The 26094-nt window shown below is 43.3% G+C and overlaps 1 protein-coding gene across 1 annotated transcript in view; it reads right to left on the reverse strand.

The window, feature by feature from the left end:
* Nucleotides 1-26094, reverse strand: part of ADGRA1 (adhesion G protein-coupled receptor A1) — a 549068-nt gene that overhangs the window by 413021 nt on the left and 109953 nt on the right. Inside the window, exon 3 of the mRNA XM_070752445.1 lies at nt 4340-4411. Within this exon, the coding sequence (XP_070608546.1) occupies nt 4340-4411 (72 nt within the window). The remainder of the gene's footprint in view (nt 1-4339; nt 4412-26094) is intronic.

A 26094-nucleotide genomic window follows, 5' to 3' on the forward strand; every position in this document is an offset into this window, starting at 1 on the left:
GAAGGTAGTTAGGCAGTTAGGTAGGTTAGGAGACAGGAAGGGAGGGTGGAAAGGAAGGAAAGAAGGAGGGAGGGAGGGAGGGAGGGAGGGAAGGAAGGAAGGAAGGAAGGAAGGAAGGAAGGAAGGAAGGAAGGAAGGAAGGAAGGAAGGAAGGAAGGAAGGAAGGAAGATAATCTATTTTCTAATCATACTTTATGAGACAATAAGTATTCTCAATGTTTTATAGAAAACTTGTACTAACTTAGTAACAACCTTGATTTACCATTATAATCAATCAATTCACTGTCTCTATAATGTTTCCAGAGGAGTGAAATCTATAGTCTGTGATAACAGATTATAGATTTTTGTACTTAAACATTATAGTGACTCCTGAAGCACATGTATTTCAGAATATTTTCTCCAATTATCTTCAAATTCACAAGATTCTATTTTAATGATCTCTGATTTTCCTCATTCTCATGCTTGAAAGTAAACACTACCATTTCATAGCTATATAGCTTCTCTATTTTTCCCACAAGAGGTCAGGGTTGTGTTATTATAATAGATCATCTCCACAGCAGTAAGTTTCAATTGCCATATTACAATTTTCATATTTTCACATATTTCGATGGCTTAAAAGTAATTCAGATTCAGCGAGTAGATCTGTCTGTACATATGTTTAATTGCTGCTGATATCTTGCTATTATATCCTCTTATTTTTCTCACATTTCTTACAATGTCTGTTAACTTTTTATTTTTGAAGTAAAACTTTTGTGCAATGTTTTACTGAGATATAGTCATGCTGAGTTATAAACACATTTAAGTATATGTGCCTATCTTCTGGTATGCACTATAATTGTACATGTTATTGAGAGATAAAATGTAGTAGATAGTATATCTATAAATTTTTATCTACTTTATTATCTAATAAACCAAGCAAAACAGCATTCTATGTTTCACAACGCACTGTTTTTACAGTAACCTTACTTACTGTAGTATAACAGCTGCCCCAAGTCTTCAGAGAGGGGAGGCATACAAATCCAATGGATAAACAGACAGACGGACGGACGGGGGAGGGAGGGAGGGAGGGAGGGAGGGAAGGAAGGAAGGAAGGAAGGAAGGAAGGAAAGAAAGAAAGAAAGAAAGAAAGAAAGAAAGAAAGAAAGAAAGAAAGAAAGAAAGAAAGAAAGAAAGAAAGATCTTTATATTCTAATTATTACTAGATAACTCGTGTCCTATTGGGTCTTCATCTCAGAAATATTCTTTTTTTCTAAACAGAGAAACAAAATGACCACAGTGATGATGTGATCTAGTTTAATAATGGAAAATCTGCAAGAAAACAGCCCAGTTCAGAGAGTGCCATGGACACCTCATTTCAACCCTGAGCTACAAATATTCTTTCCTGTCAGTAGAATGACAACATGTGGGCAAAAAAGCAGTGGGAGCAGGAGGGACTTCCAACTTCCTACCAACTTCGCCTTAAGTTTCTTTGTGGGAAACTGGAGGGGAGAACTGGAAATCTTCCATCCTTCTTTCCCTATTGAAGTCTTGTTATTCAAGACAGATATTGTCATGTGGAAGAATTCTAGCAGTAATTAGTGTTTGTCACCTGCCACGACTTACAATCACAATTGAGCCCACAATTTATGTTGCTAAGTGAGATATTTGTTAAGTGACTTTTGTCCCAGTTTATTATGTTTCTTGCCACAGTTGTTAAGTGAATCACTTAAATGTTGTTGTTGTTAAGTGAGTAGCACATTTGGTAATTGAATCTGGTTTTGCCCTTGACTTTACTTGTCAGAAGGTCGCAAAATGATCCCATGACCCCTCTCAGGACACTGCAAACATTGTAGGTATGAGTCAGACACCAAGCATTTTAATTTTGATCATCTGACCAAGAAGATGCTGCAATATTTGTAAATGTGAAAAATTGTGAAAAGTCATTTGTTTTAGTGCTGTTGTAACTTTGAAAGGTCACTAAATGGGAAGAGAGGGTCGGGGTCTGATGGCCGCGGCAGCAGGAGCATTTCCTCTCCCTTGGAAAAGCTCCGAATCCCCACTGCCCGGGGGTTCTGGCCCTTTTGGACCAGACCGGATTCTTCCTGAAGGGAAGGTGACGCATGGGACACTTCCAGGGGTCTGGTAGGGGCTGGCATGCCCCACTAGATGAACTGGCCTAGTCTCGCACCGGCTATGGTGTAAAGCCGGCCAGGCAGCCATGCCTAAGCCGACACAGCCATGGAGACAACGCAACCCTGGGATGGATAGATGATTGGTGACATCTGGAATGAGCTGGAGGTGTTACTTACAGTGAAAGGAGGGATTTAAAGCTGTGCTAGTGAGTTGAGGCTGCTGAAGGGATTTTGGATTTTTTTTTTCCTGCAAGATTTGACTCAAATGGAGCTAAAACAGCCCAAAATGGAGGCAGGAAGCAGCTGTTCTTGCAACGAGGCAAAGGGCAATGTCTTTTGAAAGTAGCAATTGCCCAGGACTGGATTTTTAAGATTCTTAATTATTATTATTATTTTTTAATTGGGACCCTTTAAATTTTCACTGTGGATGCTATTCTGGTCTCCCCCCCCCCCCCAATTTACAAGTATGAAAGAGAAAGTGGAAATGCAAAAATAATGGAAGATATGAACAAACTTGTTATTTAGCGCCATCTAGTGGGCGGAGGAAACATAGCAGCTAACCTGTGTATATGGCTTGGAAATGCTTGTTTGGCTTTCACATTGGTTGTTTTTCTATATGAAAAGAGGGGTTATCAGCTGTGGCCTGTAAGGAAGAAACTATTCAAGATGGAACTGATTTAATTGTTTGAAAACGTATTGGATAATGCAATTTTAAAGGAGGTTTGTGAGATTTTAAGAAAATTGACATTGAAAACTCAGAAGACTGCAGAAGATACTAGTACTCCAAAGAAGAGGAAAGGACTATGTTTTTCCCTATAAAGCTATAAATTATAAAAAGAATTGACTATGGAATTAAATGAATTGGAATTATTAATGATTTAATTATTTATTTAGCCACCCCGAGTCCTCGGAGAGGGGCGGCATACAAATCTAATAAATAAATAAATAAATAAATAAATAAATAAATAAATAAATAAATAAATAAATAAATAACAACAACTATTATTATTGTTGTTGTTATTGTTATTATTACTACTTTATTTAATTATGATTTAATTCTATCGGAGTTATTTATTGGGAAAAAATTAGAGAAATGAATTGTTGCAAGTCGTGGACCACCTATATTCGCCAGTTGGTTTTCCCTTTCCTCCTCCAACTTTTCTGGTCTCTTCATTCCATACCTTTCTTTGTGATTCTGGAGATGTGTAGCACTTTCATTCTCTGGTTTTTCATCTCTCCTCTTTCTCCTTGCCACACCCGAACAGCGCTTGGCATCATCTCTTGACCATAACATTCCCCCTCTCTCTTTCCGCATGGTCAGTAATTATGCTGACATTATTTTATTTAACTGTGTTTATTATGTTACATGGCTGGACCAAATCTTGTCACTGAATCTTAATACTGATGTCAATAACAGTGTTTGAAATTTTAAAATTTTACTGTTAAAATATTTTAAGGTTTGTTGAATTAATTAATTCTATAGGTACATTACTTTATCAAATTAGATTATCAATTTTTGGAGATAGTAATACCACGTAAATATTTTTGTTTACAATTCATTTCAAGTAGATCATTGTTACACTATTAGCATGCAACTTTACTTTTATTTTTCTGCACTTTTTTGCACTTGATTCTTTTATTTATATTGCAAGAAAACACTCAGCTCTATTCAAAACTACATACTGTTAGAAAGGGTAGCGGAGAGAGAAGAACAATCAGCAAATGTATAATTATGAGTGGTGATGGGTGCATTATTGGAAAACTAGCATAAATCATCCTGGAGAAAATCTATCTACATGGCCAACAGACGCCAACACAGCCTTAATGGTATATAATCATCATCAATTTTAGATATAAAACTGTAGCTTGTATTGTCAATGACCCCCTTAAAGCCTATCCATTCTTCATCCCTTTATTCTTTCATCTGGACTACATTGTTTTGTCAATATATGTTTATGATATGATCCAGCATATGCTGCAGGTAAATTTAAGTCAGAACGCAATTTCTCCTATGTTCAATTTCTTGCATGATTGCAGCAAAGATTTATTTGTTTTGACTTAATACATAAAAATAAATTATGTACAGGGGGGGGGAATCAAACCCCTATCATACAGTATCTTTTATCTCATAATTGCATGATGATATATTCCCAATTCTCTAGAGGCCAAATATCAATATCAATACAGGTATAATTTTTAAGGTAGCTTTAGTTGCAATTAATACTTACAGACGTTTCAGTTCTGAAAGTCCATAGAAGGCTCCTGGTTCAATGTTACTAATTAAGTTATTCTTCAAATCTCTGGAGATAAAAGAAGAGAAAACCTAATTAATGTCTAGTATACATGAAGCTTTATCTTCACAGAAGGAGGGGACAGATAACAATGCTTTGAACCTGCCTCTGCATATTTTAAAAACAAGGAAAAGATTCTTTTTAAAAGTTGTCCTCTTTCCCCTAATTAAACCCTAATTAAAACTTCTCATCTTCAGTTCACCATCTTTAGCAGAAACATACTATTAAACTAGCAAGGAATAACCACATGGAGAGTTGCATTGCACTACATCAATACACCAGCATAGGTAGTCCTCGACTTACAACAGTTCATCACCGATCATTCAAAGTTACAATGGACCTTGAAAAAAATGACTTATGACTTTTCACACTTATGACTGGGGTAGCAGTCCCATGGTCACGTGATTTACTTTTTTCTTCCTCAAACCTCCAAAACTTTAGATGTATTGACCTCACCCCATTCCTAAGAGGTCTGTAAGGGGCGTGCATAAGCACACCAATGTACCTACTGTCCCTGTCCTAATGTCTCCATGTATTCTCCTCTTCTGTATTCATAACCATGTGTGTACATTTTATGTATTCACAATCATGTTTATACATTTCTGTAATCTTATACATATGCTTAGAAACATAGAAGATTGATGGCAGAAAAAGACCTCATGCTCCATCTAGTCTGCCCTTATACTATTTCCTGTATTTTATCTTAGGATGGATGGATGTTTATCCCAAGCATGTTTAAATTCAGTTACTGTGGATTTACCAACCATGTCTGCTGGAAATTTGTTCCAAGCATCTACTACTCTTTCAGTACAATAATATTTTCTCACATTGCTTCTGATCTTTCCCCCCAACTAACCTCAGATTGTGCCCCCTTATTCTTGTGTTCACTTTCCTATAAAAAACACTTCCCTCCTGAACCTTATTTAATCCTTTAACATATTTAAATGTTTTGATCATGCCCCCCCCCCTTTCCCTTCTGTCCTCCAGACTATACAGATTGAGTTCATTAAGTCTTTCCTGATAAGTTTTATGCTTAAGACCTTCCACCATTTTTGTAGCCCGTCTTTGGACCCGTTCAATTTTATCAATATATTTTTGTAGGTGAGGTCTTCAGAACTGAATACAGTATTCCAAATGTGGTCTCACCAGCACTCTATACAGTGGGATCACAATCTCCCTCTTCCTGCTCGTTATACTTCTAGCTATGTAGCCAAGCATTCTACTTGCTTTCCCTACTGCCTGACCACACTGTTCACCCATTTTGAGAAATCACTATCCCTAAATCCTTCTCTTCTGAATTTTTTTCTAACATGAATGAATGAATGAATGAAAGAATGAATGAATATTTACATTTGGATGCTTGACAACCAACTCACATTTATGATGGTTGCACACTGACCCTACACATACCATATATAGATTATAATGCAAACTCAGTAGTCACTGGTAATTGATTTGAAATCAATATATTGTCAATTGTTTAAAATGATTTTTCTTTTTTTTTTCATCTTATACTGTAATGAAGTTCTTAAAAGAAATCAGGAAAGGAAAACATACACACTTTTTTCTTACCCCATTCTTACTTCTGTAAACGGATTCTGTTCTATTTCAAATTGAAATTTTTATAAAATTAACAATGATCATGGACGATTGTGAAATCTAAAACCCAGCAGATGTTTTAAAGGGAGAAATAAGATGTGGCCCAATTTACAGCATGTTGGTTGCAATTGCAAGGCTTGAAAAAACCTGCAGGCTGTCTCTGAACCCTGAGTTTTATTATTATTTTGGAGTAATATAGTTTTTACCAGACTTTTATCATGTCTACAGGTAGGACAATGTGTGCACTACACACATATACGGGAGAAAAATACAGAAAAGGTTTTTCAAATTTGATATTAAAAGGAAAAACTACAAAAAAGAACTAAAACTACTTCTGTGAATGTAAATTAAACAATTCCACCCAAGAGAAATAATTAACTCATAATATCTTACAAACAAATGAAAGATGAGGGGGAAATATGTCCTTCATATTCAATGTGAGGGGTTTTTCTTACATTTAAATATACTTTACACAACTTTCTTTGCAATGCACTGCAAATTTTCTTTTTCAACCTCTGTTGAAAGTTACAAGAGCTTAACTAGTATACAAAATGGATGTTTAAGTCCTATTTTTTAATAAGGCACCATTATAGCTATGAGAACAAAATGAAATTCTGATATTTGTATAAATTATCTCTGTTACTTCCTGTTTAACTTTTTTAAAATCCAACCTTGATAGCCCTAAGTAGCTACAGAGTAGAGCAGACTAACCTACATTTGGTTGCCAGGTTGATGTCCTTGTTTTTCCATATTCAAATTGTTTTAAGTAGGTAAATCACTAGTAATATAGTTTTGCTTTCTCATTATATCCAATGAACTGCATGGCCTAATTGTGCCTTAACATTGGGGAAATACACATTTACTTTTGGTCTCTTCTTCTCTTCTTCAAAAACTTGTGCTTTTTTTTCTAGTAACAGTCCCCAGATGACAATACATGCTTTGCTACAATATCGCCGGCCGACTCACCGGCTTCCCGGCGCTTTTGCTGGAGGGCCGGCAGACTCGGGCCCTCCCGATGGCGGCCGCCATCTTGGTTTCGGCCGAAATCTCGCGAGGCGAGATTTCGGCCGAGAATGCCCTGCCCACGTGGCTGGGCATGACGTCGGGTCCGGGCGGGGCCTGCTGGCCCTATTTAAGGGACAGCAGGCCGGGAAGAGAGCCTTTTCGCCCGGACCTGGTGCCTGAGCAGACACTTCTTGGGTGCTGCTCGGCCGCCATTTTGGGTCTCCCTCGTGTCGCGGCCGCCATTTTGTGGCCTGCCGAGGGGGCGAAAAGTGCTGTGCTCGTTGCGCAACGAGGTTTTCTGGCTCTTCTCCTAGCAGGACGACGTGTGGCCTTATCCTCTCTTCGCGTGGCTGCAGTCTTCAGGATCCCCCTCGGGCCCGAGGGGGACTGGTAACCTCCTCCCGGCTGGGAGGAGGGCGTGCTGGGGGGTGTTTTGTCTGGGCCCCCGGTCTTGGGAGGTTGGATTACAGGCCTTTGAGGCCTGCCTGCGCAGGGAGGCTTGCCATTGGGGGGATATCAATCCATTAATACTGTGTCATATCTATCATTAGTATTATTCCCGATAAAGGGGGTGAAGGGTTGCTGGGGCTTAGGCTCTAGGTTGGGCCCTGCGTTGGGGGAGTTGGGCCTGCCACCCGGGCGGTGGGTTGTGGCCTAGTTTTATTGGCTCATTGCATACAAGGAGCAGGGTGATGGCTCCTAAGAAGAGGCCTGCCTCTACTCCGATGGCTCCGCCAGCGGTGCGACCCAGAAGGGCCCTTAGGCCTTCTGCCCGGGCCCGGGCCAGCAGGGAGGGGACTGCGGGGGTGGTCCCTGACCAGGGGGGGGTGGTCTCGTTGCCTCCTGCCCCTCAAGCTGATATTTCTCCTGCTTTGTCTTGGGCCAGGGTGTTGGAGAGGCTCGATGAGCTCGAGCAGTGGAGGAGCGGTGCAGTCCCCGGAGCGGCCAGCAACCAAGTGCCTGCAGCATTGGGGAGGGAGCCGGCGGCGGCCCAGGCTGGGCAGCCGGCTCCGTTCGGACGGCAGGCCCCGGCAGGGCCGATGGCGGCTTTCCCGGGCCCCGCACCATTGGGCCCCCCGTGGATGTCTTCAACCCCGTACGGGGCAGGTGAGGCTGCACCACACAACACATCCCTGTCTTTTCTTCCTCCCCCCGCCCCGGGTTTTCCCCCGGCGGGGGTCGGGAGTGGGTCCAGCTTTTTGGGGTCCCCCGCGGGCACCTGTGGGCAGGTGTGGGCTCCGCCGGTACCTCCTCCGGGGCCGCCGGCGGCCAGCGCTGCTACGGTGTCTGGGACGGGTCCTGTGGGGACACCAGCGGTGTCCGGGGCAGGGGGGTGGGTTCCTCCGGCCCCTCCTGTCATGCCCCCGCTCCCGGTTTTCCCCTATCCCCATGGGGCGGGTGTTTTTGGTGTGGCGGCCAACTCGGTGTGGGACCCCTTCGCTTGTATTAAAGCGGGGGCCATACCGTGCGGGCTTCCATCCACCCCTCTAGGTTGCCACCTTCACCCGTCGGTCAAGGAGGCTATTTGGCGGGGCGAGTATGTGGATCTCTTCTCGCTGTTGAACCGTGAGGTTCCCAAACAGGAGAAGGAGATCGTCCCGGGGGAGAAAACGAAGAAGACCAAGGTAACGAAATGCTTCAGCTCATGGCTGTATGCCTTTCTTACCTATGGGTCGGTAGTGATCCAACGGCAGCCGGCTATGGCCTCTGCCATGTTTAAGTATATAGACTTAATCGCCAGGGCCCATTTTGAATATAAGGGCACCATCTGGCGCCATTATGATAAGGGTTTCCGCATGAGGATGTCTGTGGAGCCCAACTTGCCGTGGGATATGGTGGTCCCGGACCTGTGGTTCCGGGCCACGCATATGTCCGGGAAGGAAGGGTGTGAGCGCACGGATAGTGGGCACTTTATGGAGGAGGAGCCCGGCGCGGCTTCGCCGGCCAAGGCGACTCCTGGTGTGGCTGGCAAGGGGGCCTCGCCCGCTTGTCATGAGTTTGCTGCAAAAGGGGCGTGTTTTCGTCCCTTTTGTAAATACAAGCATGCCTGCGGGAATTGTGGGGGGTCCCATGCAGCTTCAGTCTGTCCCCGCCCCAAGAAGGGGGCGGAGAAGAAGGGCGGGGGTCCAGGAAAACCTCCCCCACCAGCTGGGGGAAAAGGGGCCCAGCCCAATTAATGTTTCTGTGCTAGAGGGTTGGTTGATCGACTACCACCCTCGCCCGAGAGCCGAGTTGCTCTTGAGGGGCTTCTCTGAGGGATTTAGGATCCCTTATGTGGGTATTAGGAGGGCCTTCATGTCCGACAACCTCAGGTCGGTTGTCGGGCATGAAGACATTGTACGGGCTAAGATTCGAAAGGAGGTGGCTGAGGGCAGGGTCCTTGGGCCCTTCCCGGAGCCGCCCTTTCCGAATCTTCGTGTGTCCCCCTTAGGTGTGGTCCCCAAAAAGGCGAGTGGTGAATTTAGATTGATTCACCATTTGTCTTTTCCAAAAGGGGAGTCAGTGAATGACTTCATTCCTGACGAGCTTTGTTCCGTCCGGTACGCATCCTTTGATGCGGCCGTGGCTATGGTTAGGGAGTGTGGGGTGGGAGCCCTTATGGGTAAATGCGACATTAAGTCGGCATTTCGGCTCCTCCCCATTCACCCGGGCGACTTCGAGCTGCTGGGCTTCCATTTCGAAGGTGGGTTTTATGTGGATAGGGCATTGCCGATGGGCTGCTCTATTTCCTGCTCCCTCTTTGAGAGCTTTAGTACCTTCCTCGAGTGGGTGCTCAGGAGGCGGAGTGGCCTGGGGTCTGTCGTTCATTACCTTGATGATTTCTTGGTGGCCGGGCCTGCGCAATCTGAGCAATGCTTTGCTTTGATGCGGGACTTCGAAGCCCTTTGTACTCAATTGGGGGTGCCTTTAGCCTCCGAGAAGACCGAAGGCCCTGCCACCAGGATTACCTTCCTGGGTATTGAATTGGATTCAGTGGAGCAATCTTCCAGATTGCCCCTGGATAAGTTGATTAAGATCAGGTCCAAACTTGAGGCGGTCCTGGGCTGCAGGAAGGTTACTCTTCGGCAGCTCCAGGAGTTGGCTGGGATTCTTAATTTTGCCTGTCGGGTAGTGGTGCCCGGTAGGGCTTTTTCTCGCCGGTTGTATGATGCGATGAAGGGGCTGAGTTTGCCCCACCATCGTACCCGCTTATGTGCAGGGGTCAGGGCTGACCTCTGCGTGTGGCGGGAGTTTTTGGAACGTTTTAACGGGTTGTCGTTTTGGCGGCAGGAGCTTCTTTTGGAAGCGGAGCTGCAGCTGTGTTCCGACGCCGCAGGGACTTGCGGTTTTGGGGTAGTGTTAGGTGACCAGTGGTGCTGGTCGGCATGGCCTCCGGAATGGAGTGCCTGTTCATTGGTTAAGGACTTAACCTTTTTGGAGCTTTTCCCCTTAATAGTGGCCTTAGAGCTCTGGGGGGAGCAGTTCAGGGATAAGACTGTGCATTTTTGGTGTGACAATCTAGCGGTTGTCCATGTTGTGAACGCCCTGTCCTCTAAGAGTGACAGGGTGATGCGGCTTGTCCGCCATTTTGTGCACAGGTCCTTGTCTTTGAACGCCTTGTTTTTGGCTAGGCACGTCCCTGGTTTAGATAACGGGGTGGCTGACGCCTTGTCCCGTGGTCAGTTGTCCAGGTTTCGGACCCTGGCCCCGTGGGCCCGAGAGTCGCCGGAGGTGTTTCCAGCCCACCTGTGGAGCCTGGGCGGGCTCTCGAGAGCTGGAGAGATGAGGCCTCCAGGGCGATCGCCTTATCGGTAGCTCCTAGTACCCTGCGAGCTTATCAGCGTGCAGGTAAGGAGTTTGGGGATTTCAGGCTGGGTAAGGGTTACCCTCATTGCTGGCCTGCCCCGGTTGAGCACCTAGCTGAATTCTGTGTCCTGCTGAAGGGGCGTGGCCTTTCAGTGAGGACTATCAGGGCTAGGTTAGCCGGCCTCGCCTTTCTGTCCAAGGCGGGGGGGTTTGGTGATTTTACGGGTGATTTTCGCATCCGGAGGATGCTGGAAGGTTGGGTGAGGGAGCGACAGGGGTTTCCCGCTGACGCTCGTCGGGCCCTGACGGTTCAGCAGCTGTCTCTGATTAATCAGATGTTTGGCAGTCTGTGCGCCTCTCCTTATGAGGCTCGGCTGTTCAGGGCAGCGACTTGCGTTATGTTTTTCGGGGCCCTCAGGGTCAGCGAGGCAATGGCCTCCTCGCAGTCTGACTTGTCGCTCCGCGCCTTCCAGCTCGCTGATCTGTCCTTTAGACAGGGGGGTGTCTCCCTTTTGGTGAGACACTCCAAGACAGATCAGTTACACAGAGGGGTTAGACTTGAACTTAGTGCAGCCGCCGATAAGTCTGTTTGCCCGGTGGCTGCTTTGCAGCAATTTTGTGTTTTGCGTGGGTCAGGGCATGGGTACCTTTTTATACACCAGGATGGTTCCCCCCTGACCCGGTATCAATTCTGGGCGATAGTGTCTAAGGCTATGTCTCAGGTAGGCATGGATCCCGCCGGTTATGGAACGCATTCGTTCCGTATTGGCGCCGCCACTAGCGCGGCACTTTCTGGTCTCCCGGCCCAACGGATTCAGGAGATCGGCCGCTGGCGGTCAGCGGCATATTTGGGTTATGTTAGGCCCGCTGAGGATCCGGGGCAGGGTTTAGGCTAGGTAACCTCTCTGTGTGTGTCCTCTTCCAGGTTCCCAGTCCAGGCAGAAACCGACGGCGCTGCTGTGTGGCCACAGCATGGTCTTCTGGGCCGGCCGCTCAGCTGCCAGAAGTGCCATCGGGACCCAGCTGTCGTTGGGACGGTGGGTCAATGTTGTTTGGATGGGCCGGAGGGGTATGCGGTGGGAGGGCCTCCTACCGACGCTGCTGGGTACACAGCATCTCAGGGCGGTACCCGGCGCTGCTGGGCGGGCGGCTACCCAGGGTCGCGCCCAGATGGGACTGGGTGGTCGGCAGCCCATAGCCGCACCCAGATGGCTGGTCTTGCACCTTGGTGGCAATGACCTATGCCTGCTTGGCGGTCTACCGTTGATCGTCCAGGCGCGCGAAGACCTGCGGCGGCTTCGCACGTTGTGGCCCACCACGCAAGTGGTGTGGTCAGAGATCCTTCCAAGGATCGTTTGGAGGGACGCCATTTCCCTTAGGGCCATCCACCGGGTTAGACGTAGGGTGAATAAGGCCGTGGGAAAGACTGTCAAAGAATTAGGGGGGATTGTAGTTGCCCATCCCCTCATCACTGTAGATCGGCCGTGGCTTTACCGGGCCGATGGCGTTCACCTGTCAGAACAGGGGAACGCCATTTTCTTACAGGACCTGCAGAGGTCTCTGCGTGAGCTGGCGCAGATAGAGGGGGGAGTCGGGGGGCCAAGATAGAGATCTGACCCCCGCTCCGTGGCAGGTTAGGGGCGGAAATCTGGGTGGTTTCAGCAACTGCGCGTTCTCCCTTGGGCATCTTTGGGGATGATTGACAGGTTCTCTCCAAGACCATGGTGGGTGCTACCTGCGCACTTGGGGGGAACCTGTCTTTGGGTCCCGCTATTGAAGTCCCAGGGTAGGGGTGAGCCGGCGGGACCCCCCTCATGCGAGTGTATGGCAGGGTCTCAGGTGAGGGAGAGGTCCCTCACCTGGACCAGCATCGATTACGCCCATAGTTGCCCAGGAATGTTGACCTTTTACGTCATTTCCGCCCCGGAAGTGTTTGTTTGACCCTGCAGGTCCATTTGGTTCCGGGTCATAGTTAAGTATGTTGATTATGCAAATTATGCTAATTTATGCTAATTTAATTAATAAATTATGCAAATTTATTATAATAAAAATGACCCAAGTTTAAATCCAGCTCTGGTGTCCGAGTCGTTATTCCGTCTCTTCAGCAATATCGCCGGCCGACTCACCGGCTTCCCGGCGCTTTTGCTGGAGGGCCTGCAGACTCGGGCCCTCCCGATGGCGGCCGCCATCTTGGTTTCGGCCGAAATCTCGCGAGGCGAGATTTCGGCCGAGAATGCCCTGCCCACGTGGCTGGGCATGACGTCGGGTCCGGGCGGGGCCTGCTGGCCCTATTTAAGGGACAGCAGGCCGGGAAGAGAGCCTTTTCGCCCGGACCTGGTGCCTGAGCAGACACCCACCCGCCCTTCCCTATTTTGCAGTGTGCTTCGGGGTCGCCTGCGGGGGCCGAATGGGAATTTTTTGCAGCCTCGCCCATTTAGGCCAGGCTGTTTTTTCGCCCATTCCACACTGGGGGGATGGATGGGCGGTTAGGGGGTGTTGGCATTTAATTAGGTTAATTGGCTTACCTCTGGTCATTGGGTAGGCAGGTTAGGGGCGGAAATCTGGGTGGTTTCAGCAACTGCGCGTTCTCCCTTGGGCATCTTTGGGGATGATTGACAGGTTCTCTCCAAGACCATGGTGGGTGCTACCTGCGCACTTGGGGGGAACCTGTCTTTGGGTCCCGCTATTGAAGTCCCAGGGTAGGGGTGAGCCGGCGGGACCCCCCTCATGCGAGTGTATGGCAGGGTCTCAGGTGAGGGAGAGGTCCCTCACCTGGACCAGCATCGATTACGCCCATAGTTGCCCAGGAATGTTGACCTTTTACGTCATTTCCGCCCCGGAAGTGTTTGTTTGACCCTGCAGGTCCATTTGGTTCCGGGTCATAGTTAAGTATGTTGATTATGCAAATTATGCTAATTTATGCTAATTTAATTAATAAATTATGCAAATTTATTATAATAAAAATGACCCAAGTTTAAATCCAGCTCTGGTGTCCGAGTCGTTATTCCGTCTCTTCAGCAAAACGTAAACAAAGTTCTAACAAGACCATGCAATTTAGGGTTTTAAGTAATTGCTGTGGGGCTGCTACATTAAAATTGCTATATTAGCTGGGTTGTTATGAGCACACTGAGCTAATTCATTCCCAAGCTCATACATAAATCAGAAAACTATCATTTTTCCACTATACATGCTTCTGAAATTTGTAATTCGGTTATCCGATAAAAATACACATCTTTGTAAATCTGCCTTTAGTGGAATGCGCATTTAAAATATGTATTTGGGGATAAAAAATAATTACGATCATATCTTTTTATTTTTCATTTGCAAAAACAGATGTTATAACTGTATAAGGGCATTCAACTTCACTTGACTCAAGAGACAAGAGTGGATAGGCTCGGGACTCATTTTGAAAAGCAAATTCATGGGTTTAAAAGGATGAAAAGGTCCTGGGAACAGAAAACTAATATTAGCTGCACCTAACCTACATATTTTATATCTCCAAAAGCCTCTTACTGCAATCTGATTTTAACTAAATAATTCTGTATTCTTTTGGGAGTCAGTCTCAGTGAATTTAAGATTTTTTATTTTTGATCTTTGCCTCCTGATATGAATAAGAGAAAGATAGTGAGGAACACTTACAATGTCATTCACATTCTCTCATTCATTCACTCACTCACTCACTCACTCACTCACTCACTCACTCACTATAAGACAAATGATGTGGCCATTGGGACAGATGTTGCCAAATTATTTTTTTAGCTAATAGTAAAGGTGCATCTGAGCTATAGAAATATCCATGCCTCATATGTCTGCTGAGAAATAATTTCTTGTGTAAAGCAAAATTATTCATGCTTATTGAACTCCAGGGAAGAATATGATACCTTGTTTGTGGATATTGTGATCTCCATCTTATCCTTTTAAGAATCTATGCCTTAACCTTCGCTAGCATGTTTATTTTCTCTTGGCAGTTCCGTGTTATTCGCTTTATGTAAATATCAAGTCTAACCTAGTTCTCAAAACTTTCATAAATACTAAAACTGTAACTGATTGTAACTCTTTACCGAGTAGCTGCAAAGGCAGTATAAGTGCAACCAACTGAATGAATTGCTTCCCCGCCAGTTACCATCCAAAAGATGAGGCTAACCCTATTTTTATCAACAAGAGCAACAGTTTACAAGAGAACCAAGTTAGCCTTTGGTACTTGTCCTTTTCGGCACAGGGGGGCCCAACTGCAGACAATGAAGTAAATTAAGACTGTAAACTCAATGCTATGGTGATCAAATTGTTATAAAGTTGGCCAAAGTTTCACTGAAGAGAGTGGATGGGGAATTGTAGTTGGGATAAAGAAAGTCATTAAACACAAATAATCAAATATCCTAATTTACATATATTTATTATTTTTCATGGAAATTTGTATTTAATATAAAACATGTATATATTTATATGTATATACTCGTATGATTGATGTTAGAATCCTGTCATTAATCCCCATTGGCCTTAAAAGAGCTTTGAGATAACTTATGCATTATTGTACAGATGAAGAATTAATAATAAATTGCATTAAGATTAAGATTCTTACATTTTCTAAATGCCCAAAACAGAGAAGATGGAATTTTAGGTTAACAGAATAACAGAGTTGGAAGGGACCTTGGAGGTCTTCTAGTCCAACCCTCTGCTCAGGCAGGAAACCCTATACCATTTCAGACAAATCGTTGTCCAATCTCTTCTTTAAATAAGTGGAGACAAATCGTTCCACTGATTAATTGCCAGGCAATTTCTCCTTAGTTCTAAGTTGCTTTTTTCCTTGATTAGCTTCCATCCATGGCTTCTCTTCCTGTGTTCAGTGTTTTGAAGAATAGTTACCTCCCTCTTCTTTGTGGCAGCCCCTGAGATATTGGAACACTGCTTTCATGTCACTCTTAGTCAGTGAAGGCCTAAAAATTTTTTACTACCACACTGTGGGCGTGGCTTGCAGGCCATGTGACCAGGTGGAGTGGCTTGACGATCATGTGACCGGGGGTGGCTTAAAGGTCATGTGACTGGCTTAAAGTGGCCAACTTGACGTCACTCATGTCAAGGGTTTGGGTTAGGGTGCCTGACCTCTCCTCGCCTCAAAGAGATACAATTTCCCTATCTATTTACTATTACTGAATATCCAAAATATACTATTTAATTCTATGTAGATATGCCATTTGTGTACATACATATTACACACAGACCCACAAAAATATACCTTATCTACTATATAAACTGTATGTGTATGTATGCATGCATGCCACGCACAGCTTTTCTAAATTTATGCACATTCAACCTCATTTACTGGGATAGGAAAAATATACCCAGAGCCCAGAAGGGAAAAAAAGAAAAAAAATTCTACCGGTTCTGCGTATTTGACCAAAATTTTTCTACCAGTACTGCGTACTTGACTGTTCCCATAGGAGCCCATCACTGTTCCTAGTCCTTCTTTTAATTAAACTAGACATAACTGTTCTTTATATTGTTTTAGCCTCCAGTCCCCTAATCCAGTGTTTTTCAACCAGTGTGCCGCGGCACACTAGTGTGCCGCGAGACATGGTTAGGTGTGCCGCGAAGCTCAGTTTCCGAGATCGGAAGCTGAGCTTCATTCTTCCCGCCTTCCTTCTTTGTGGGAGATGAGCTTTGGGGCCCAGCGGGAGAGTGCCGGCAGCAGCGACATCGGACAGTTGGCGGCTGTGAGCGGGAGCTCTAGGTCAGAGGCACCGGCAGCGCCACGCCCAGCTGGAGCTTCCCTGGTGGGGGCGGCACCAACTGTCCTTTGGGGCCCGGTGGGAGGGCACCACCAACAGTGGCACCAGGTAGTAGCCGGCAAAGTTACCTCTAAGGCAAACACCCACACACCCACGCACCCTTTTCCAGGGCCGCACAAGGAGCTGAGCATTGGAGTTTGGGGTGGGGAGCAACGAAAGTGTGGAGGCCGGCAGCGCAGCCGTCCCCAGTGCCTCCGCCCCCCTCGCGCCCCTGGCTTCTCGCCCCTGCCGCCCGCCCGATCCGCCCCTTTCTCCAGCTCCTCCTGCAGCAGTGGCTGCAGCGGCGGCGAGCACTCGGAGAAAACCTTCTCACAGCGGAGGCTGGCGAAGGTTCTTTGGAATGTCGGGAGCGCGCGCGCGCGCTCTCCATCCCCTTGCCAGCCCACCCAGAACATTCAAAATAAGAAAAACCTTTGCCAGCCTCCGCAGAGAAGAAAGGAAGAGAGAGAGAGAACAAGAGAGAAAGAGCAACAGACACAGCGAAAAAGAAAGAAAGAAAGAGAGAGAGAGAAAGGGGGGAGAGAGAAAGAGAGAGAACACAAGAGAAAGAAAGCACGAGAGAGAGTGTGAGATAGCAAGAGAGAGAGAACAAGAGAGAGAAAGAGAGATAGCAAGAGAGACAGAGAAAGAGAGAGAGAAAGAGAAAGAGAGAGAGAAATAAAGAAAGAGATACAGCAAAAGGGGGGAAGGAGGGAGAGAGAAAGACATAGAGGAAGGGAAGGAGAAAGAGAGCAAAAAGGAGAGGAAGGAAGGAAGAGAGGAAGAAAGGAATGGAGAGAGAGAGAATGAGGAAGGAAAGAAGAGAGGGAGGGAGGGAGGGAGGGAGAGAGAAATAGAGGGAAAGGGAGAAAGAGAATTTTTTTTATCCAAACTTTTTTTAGCCCCCCCCCCCAATGTTTCCCAGGATTTTGAAAATGTGAATAATGTGCCACGGCTCAAAAAAGGTTGGGAAACACTGCCCTAATCATCTTTGTTGCTCTTCTCTGCATTTTTCTAGAGTCTAAACATCGTGGCGACCAAAACTGGATGCAGTATTGCATGTGTGGCCTTACCAAGGCATTCTAAAGTGATATTAACATTTCACATGATCTTAATTCTATTCCTCTGTTAATGCAGCCTAGGACTGTGTTGATTTTTGGGGGAACTGAAGCTCACTGCTGGCTCATATTTAGGTGACTAGCAGTCCATTGAGCAGTTTTTAGTTCTTTATGAAGAGTTTATCAACCCCCCAGAAGCAGAAATGCCCGTCTGCATTACGCATTCTGCAACACAGAGGTCTGCATCAGCTATGCAAATTTATTATTTTCCAGAGAACAGAGTTTATCCCTGATGCAATTAAGTTATTTGCAGCTAAAGGAGGAGTACAATTGCTATACAGGGCTCAATTAGGACCATATAACAGCACAATCACTTTAAAAGGATTCAAACATTTCTAAAAAGTGTCTTCCAGGTAGCCACTGTATTTCAAAGGTAGTGCTACAATAGGAAGTAGGAGTCAGCATGCTTGAATTTAATATCCGGATAAATATTTTACCTATGGTAGAAACTATACTATGACTCTAGTGGACTACACCATCTAATATTGGAAGACAACTATAAATCTTCCTGGGAAATAGGATCCAAAAGAAACTGAGCCTCTGTTATTTATCCAGTGATGCCACCACTGATCTAACATTAGGGTCAGATCAAGATAGATTGGTACTAAGGCAAAGTAGGATCTTAGATTTAAATCAAAAATAATAATAATGCTGCTTATACCCATGGTTTTGATCTGCTGCAATTATAATCAAGACAGGGCAGTATTCCCAAAGAGATAGAGATGTGGGGGCAGGAACTTAAAAGACAGTGATTCCCACCACTATGATTTCCCTTCAAGGTAATTGATACGATGTACTTTAGCTTAGACTGTTTGCAGTATTTTGAATGTTAAAAGCTTTTGCATCAATTTTCTACAGAACGAAATAAGAAAACCAGACCAATTTTTGTTGCATATTTATATACCCCGTTCCAAGTCCCTCCACAGTTACTGCTGAGATAGGCAAAAACAGTTTGGTATTAATTACACCAAGCAGCAGCATAGATGGGGCCACACACAGAGCACTAGTCATGACCAAATGTAGTCAAAAAAACACAAAACTATTTTGGGTTATTTTGCAGAACTATTTTATACAATGTAATCCATTCTTTTTTAAATCATCAAATTACTAAAACATAAGGGTTAGTATTGTTTTGGCAGAGAATTCTGAGTTAAATACCAATAATATATCATTTGTGGTATGCATGTACACATCTGAAAATAAATCAAAACCAAACTTCTGTTATAATCCAACCATAGGACGCTACATTAAGTCAACGCATGCTACAACAATTGCTCAGTTGTACAGCTGCAGAAGCATAAAACCTTTTGGCAGTTTTATTGCTGTTTTTAGAACAGCAATAGCACCACAACTGTAATTAAACACTCAAAATGATGCACTTTGCAACTCCCAATGCGTCAGAAAATAGTGATTATCTGTAGCTGTTTCACATAGACCAGAATATAGATATGGAACTTCTTATTTCTTCTGGATATCCTACTTCGATAAATGCTGGAAAGTAAGTAACTTTGCTAGTTCTTGGGTGTCTCTGAATAGTTTTCTCCCTCTGTGTACTCCAAAGAAGCTTTTTATTGTAGTATCTGGCACCACCACACAGCCTTACTTTTTAAATCCTGTCATTGTATTTTTCAGCAGTATGGCTGAATTTCAGGACAGCTTTACCAGTAGCAACTTCAGTATTCATGCCAATCAATTTACTGCACTGACAGTAAACACTCCTTAGAAAATATGTTCTCTCTGTGTTAACTATAATTTGTTAAATCATGATTAGACTACTACAATACATTAAATCACACTTGAAGTATGTTCCAAAAATACAATTGCTGCAAAATGTAGCAGTTAAGTTGAATATGATACAATGGCCATATTGTGCCTACCATGAAAAGTCTGTGCTGATAGTTTTCCAAGATGGATTCAAAGCATTGTTTTTTAACCTTTAAAGTCCTAATCTGTTTAGTGGCTAGGTACTATTTGCCTATGTCATTAGTAACATGCAATGCATTTAAAATCTACAGGGGAGATTTTATTGATCAGTCAATAAATTTATTGATCTGTATGGGACAAGTGGTTTTCTCTACAAATGTATTATTGTCTCTTGAATTGTGACTGATTCATATTTTCCCTGCTTCCTCCTGCCTTTCTTTTTATTCAAATAATGTCAACACTTTTAATAGCTTGGTCATTTGGATATTAAAAAGCCGCTGCTTCATAGAGCCGGCCCAGGGGGTAGTTAGATGTGGCCCTCGGAGCTGCCCTGAAAACAGGGAAGGACCAGCCTATAGTACCTCCTCTGCCAGTGAAAACAGAGCTCGAGAGTCCATTTTTGCTGGCAGAGCACTCAGTTTACCATAAGTGCCCCATGCATGAGTGATGTCAAGCTGGCCCTGTCTATCTTGGCCACTCCCACCCCAGCCCCCCAAGGTTAAACACAACCCTGATGCAGCCCTCAATGAAAATGAATTTGATACCCCTGTTCTAACTATTTAGGGATTCTGATGCTCAAAAACTACAGTTTAAATTACACCCAGAAAAAACCTGACAAGAAATTACCGTTTGTTTCAGAGTATAATATACACCGTTTTACCCCCCCAAAACAGGGCGAAAACCTGGGTGCATCTTATATACTGAGTATAGCCCAACTCAGCCACCCCCACCCTTTGGTCTCTGCCTCCAAGCAATTTAACTCCTTGCAGCAAACAGCACAGAGCCTGATTAGCATAAGCAAACGAGTATCGGCGTCCCAACACAGAGATATTCAGCACAGGCAAGCATGCTGGAACTGAAAGTGAAACTAGCTGCAAGGAGTCTAATTGCTGTGAGGTGAACTGTTGGCAATGTTGGATTGCTGAAACTGCAAGGAAGTAAGTCAATAACTATAAATGTCTATAGAATGTTCAAATTATTACTCATTTTTAAAGACTGCTTTATTATTGTTCTAGACAACTTAACAAAATGAAGAAGCTTTTTAAAATAAATGCTTTTAAAGAGCACTTAAAAGAGGCCCGGTGCGATTGTATCTTCTTTTAAATAGCAGAGAATAACTACACTTCCAGTATAAGAAAAATTATAAGGCCCTATAGTTTAATTGGTATTAGAAAACCCTGTTTTTGTAAAAGCAGGCCTGTTCCTGGAAGGGAGAGGACTTATTCCCCATAGACTCTTTTTACAAATATGGTTATACTAGATACCAAGAATTGCGTAAGTGACATCCATCCATCCATCCATCCATCCATCCATCCATCCATCTATCTATCTATCTATCTATCTATCTCACTTCTATGCCACCCAAAGGGCGGCTTACAACAGTGATAAAAATACAATAAAGTAGATACAAAGATAAAAGAAGTCAAACATTTCTAAACTAAAACATTGTAAAACGAAACCCCATAAAGATTTAAAAAAGTCCCGTCATACACATGCACACTATTCATAAAATTGGCCATGTATCTTTAGAATCTTTAGAAAGAATAAACAAGAAATGTGGAAATAATATAGCACCAATAAATGCATGATGGTCAATAATTGAAGTGGGAAAGTTCCAAAGAAAAGTTTAGAAAAATATCCAAAAAAGGGAAAGTATGTGCAGTGAAAGTGCTGCATCATCAGCCGAAAAATGGAAATGGGGAGAACATTGTTAGGGATGTGAATAAGAAAATAAGAAACCTATAAATGAGATGTACTCTGTATTAGCAAATTACCTCCCAGAGATACATGGCTTGCTTTCCATGATCTCTTCTGGGTCCCACTATGCATACTGGTCTTTTCTTTTGATTTTGTTGAAAATAAAGTTTTTTCTGATTCTATTATCCCTTATCCTGGAGTTTTTCTTACATCCAGAAAGCCATATCAAATTAAAAATCTGTAAAAATATAATCTGAAATGTAACAGTGTCCTGTTTAGAATTAAGATAAGGTAGCTGAGTTAAACCCTGAGTTAGTCATGTTTGGAATATACCTATTTAAATAATTGGGAGGAGTTAATGCGACTACATTTAAGAAACATTTCTGGCATTAATATATTGCCATAATGTACATTTCTCCAATTCTTTGCTATTTCTATGGGTCAGACACCCACAGTGATGGATTCCTAGGGGTACAGTCAGGTATGCAGAACCAGCAGAAAAAATTTGAATTTTTTTTCTTTTTTTCCTTTCTGGGCTCTGGGTGTTTTTCCTATTGCAGTAATTTAGGTTGAATGTGTATGCTTTTAGAAGAGCTGTGTGTGCATATGTGTGTGTACAAGGGGTGGGCTACTCCCCGGACCAGGGGGGGGGGAATGCAGTGGGGTAGTGAAAATGGAGCTCCACCCCTGAGCACCCAATTTGCACTGAAAGATGTTGAAAGACAATGTAGGGCGTCCAGTATAAGCCACGCTCACAGTGTGGTAGTAAAATTTTTGATAGCCCTTCACTGGATACACATGCACAGAAATACACAGCAAACAGTGAATATCATATGTGCTGTTTGTTGTTTGGCAAATTGCTGAGAGGCAGAGGCCTTTTTTCCTTGTTTTCCTCCCCCAAACTAAGGTGCATCTTATACTCCGGTGCATCTTATACTCCGAAAAATGCAATACAGTGTTCCCTCGATTTTCGCGGGTTCGAACTTCGCGGAACGTCTATACCACGGTTTTTCAAAAATATTAATTAAAAAATACTTCGCGGTTTCCCCCCCTATTCCACGGTTTTTCCCACCCGATGACATCATATGTCATTGCCAAACTTTCGTCTGCCTTTATTTTTAATAAACTTTAATAAATAAACATGGTGAGTAATAATCTAAATGGTTGCTAAGGGAATGGGAAATTGTAATTTAGGGGTTTAAAGTGTTAAGGGTAGGCTTGGGATACTGTTCATAGTCAAAAATAGTGTATTTACTTCCGCATCTCTACTTCGCGGAAATTCGACTTTCGCGGGCGGTCTCGGAACGCATCCCCGGCGAAAATCGAGGGAACACTGTACTTCCAAATTTTTATTACTTAATCAAAATATGAAATATAAAGAAAGGTGAAAATAGTGAGAAAGTAAGGGAGGAAAATGCACAGTAGAATGAGATACAAATATACAGCTTCAGCTTTTTAGTTTTACTAAAACTAAAAAGTTTTAGTTTTATCAGTATGTACTCACCATTATATAATCAGCAAAACCCAAAGTCAAAGTTTTGGGCTTTTTTCCAGTTCAAGCACAAAAGCCAGAAGTGGTTCCAAGTGAAAACAAACTTAATTTTATTCTATTATCATTATCATTATTTTTATTTATTATGGTTGTCAATATAGCTGTCTCTGCTAATTCCATCAATTTTTCCAGCCAATGATCTGTATTTTCTCCAGCTCAGAGAAACAGCATGTAGCCCTATCAATAAATGCTGGCATTAGGTACTCTTTAATTCAGGTTTGTCACCTGATTCCTAGATAACCTCATGTCAGCTTAAACATATTGTCTTGATTCATGATTTCCTTTATGATTCCTTATTTTAAATTTTTATAATTTTATTTTTATAATTGTGTTTCCTTTATATTTTAAGGGAAAGTAATCATTTGATTAATTAAACATTTCCAGAGAATAATAAGGGAACCTCTTTATATTTAAAACACCCCAATTCAGTCAATCACCATGAGTCTTCTGTCTTCTGATTTAACTGCAATTAATGAAATAGAAGAAGAGACATCTATAGTCTGTTCATAGTTCCTCTTTATTCATTATTAAAATAAATGTCAAGTTAATATGGGAAGACAGATTCAGTATTGGAATATTCTCAAGGCAATCCTGTTTTTAAAGGTACTTAAAATTAGGTGGAAACCAACATATGAATGATGTTGCCTAAATTAACAGACTTTAAATAACTACAATGATTTGTCAGTTGAAAAAAGTTGAAGAATCTGGTTTAGATTATATTCACTGCCTACTGTGAATCTAATTTAAAGGAAAAAAATGGCTTTTTAAAGTTGATTTCCAGATTTTGAAGTTATTGTTTCTCTCAAAATACTGCAGCATAAATAAATTTTTATAGTAATTTTATTAAACACTACAATTAAAAAGATAAACAATAATGCAAACAAAAAAAATAGAAAATACAGAAAAGAAAAAGTAGAAAAAGCGAAGAAAAGAATATATAAAGAAAGGACTTCCCCCTTCATTACAAATAGACACAATTTTAGTAACTTATCAGATAGGACAAATAATTTATTCTTCCCATATACAGTGGAACCCCGACATAAGAGCTGCTCTACTTAAGAGCAACTCGAGATAAGAGCTGGGAGGGGAGAGATATTTTTGTTCTACTTACAAGCCCAAATTCGAGATACAAGCGCCAAGGAGCTGTCTCCTGAAGCCAAACGCTAACTTCCGCGTTCGGCTTCAGGAGACAGCTGCGAAGCGGCGCGCGTGTTTTAAAAGGTTGCAGCCGGCCTGGGGGGCTCGGGGGGGTGCTTGCAGCTTTCTTCCTTGCTCTTTTTCTTTCTCTCTTTTACCTTCCCTTCCTCTATTTCTTCTTTTCTTTCTCCTTCCCACCTTCTTCCCTCCCTCCCTCCCTTCACTCATTCCTCTCTTACTCTCCCCTTTCATAAGTTTCCTTGCTTCCTTCCTCTGTTCCTGTCCCTTCCCTCTTTCCTTCCTTCCTTCCCACCCTCCGTCCATTCATTCACCCATTCCTCTCTTGATCGCTTAAAGCCGGTCCCTGGTGCAAAAAGGGTTGGGGACCTCTGTCCTACAGGATTGGGTGGCAGAGAAGTTGAACATATGTAAATTTAAAAGTTTAAGAAAGTTTACAAGTTAAGTGAAAGAAACTTCATTATTCATTTATATGTACATGTACATTTCTTCATTAAAAACATGTCTTTCTGCATAATTTAGACTAACTTTGTGAGTTTTTTGAGGGCTGGAACCAATTAAAATTATTTACATTAATTCCTATGGGGAAAAGTCGTTCGAGATAAGAGCTGCTCGACTTAAGAGCCCAGGTCCGGAACGAATTAAACTCGTATCTCGAGGTACCACTGTATTCCAATTCTTGTCTATTAAAAATCCTTAAAGCTTCATTCAGTTCTAGTCAGTAAAAGTCGATGTTCTAGAGCAGTGGTTCCCAAACTTTTTCAGTGCATCACCCCCCTGGAGCTACAAACCACACCACCCCCACCCCCTCAAGTGGGTATGGCTTGGTGGTCAGGTGACCGAGTAGGCATGGCCAACTCGTAAAATATATAGTGAAACTCATTTAACAATGCTCTGACTTAGCAACCAAAATGTTAAGCTCAATTGTGGTCTTAAGTCTTTAGTTCATTCTTTCTTCTCTTCCTTTCCCCTTCTTTCTTTGTTTTTCTTTCTGTCTTTCTGTCTTCCTTCCTTCCTATCATCTTTCTTTTTATTTCTTTCTGTCTGCCTTCCTTACTTCCTACCAACTTACTTTCTTTGTCTTCCTTCTTTCCTCCCTCCCTCTTTCTTTCTCTCCTTTTTCTTTCCTTCTTCCCTCCCTTCCCTTCGCTCCCTTTCTTTTTCTGTTTATCTTCTTTTCTTCTGACCATCTTTCTTTCTTTTTTCTTACCATCTTTCTTTCTTTCTTTCTTCCTTTCCTTTTTCTTTTCTTCTTCCCTCCCTTCCCTTTGCGCCTTTACTTTTTTCTTTCTGTCTTCCTTCCTACCGTCATTCTTTCTTTCTCTCTTTTGTTCTTTCTCTTTTTTTCTTTTCTTCTTCTCTCACTCCCCTTCCCTCCCTCCTTTCTTCTTCTATCTTCCTTCCTTCTTACAATCTTTCTTTTTCTTTTCTTTCTTTTCTTTCAGAGTGATAGTAAGCAAGAGCCAGTACTGTGGGGTGTGCGATAGCCACCTATTGATTACTCTAGCTCAGGGATCAGCAAGCCTAAACACCCAAAGAGCCATTTGGACCCGTTTCCCACAGAAAAAAAAACACCACAAGCCATAAAATCTGAGTGGGCATCGCCAACTCAACAGCCTACCCAGCCTGTCATTAGGATAGAGAACTGGGAACCGCAAACCCTTTTCTCTATTCCCCTTCTCTCTATCTATGTCTCTCTCCCCCTTTGTCTCTCTTTCCTCAACTCGCTATCTTTCCCTCTTTTTGTATCTCTCTCCCCCTCTCTGTATCTCTATCTCTCTGTCCCTCTATCCCCCTCTCTCTGCATTTCTGTCTCTCTCTCTTTCTCTCTCTCTCTGGATCATCTCAAGTTCTCTCCTTAGCAGGAGAGGAATTAGAAACAACAACATTTACTAGCCAACCCTTCATCCTATTGCAATTATCAGCTCTGCTGTTAGTGGAGTTGTCTTCAGTTTCCATTTATTCTCCACAAATCCCACAAGCAACTCAGACAAAATATATTTCTAGAGATCTCAATTATTGATATAATGATATCCTCAAAACTTTTTTGGGGGGGAGGGGCACAGGCTGTTTTTATTAAGGCACCAGGCT

Source organism: Erythrolamprus reginae, chromosome 5 (genome assembly GCF_031021105.1).
Source record: "Erythrolamprus reginae isolate rEryReg1 chromosome 5, rEryReg1.hap1, whole genome shotgun sequence".
In the NCBI taxonomy this organism is placed as follows: Eukaryota; Metazoa; Chordata; class Lepidosauria; order Squamata; family Dipsadidae; genus Erythrolamprus; species Erythrolamprus reginae.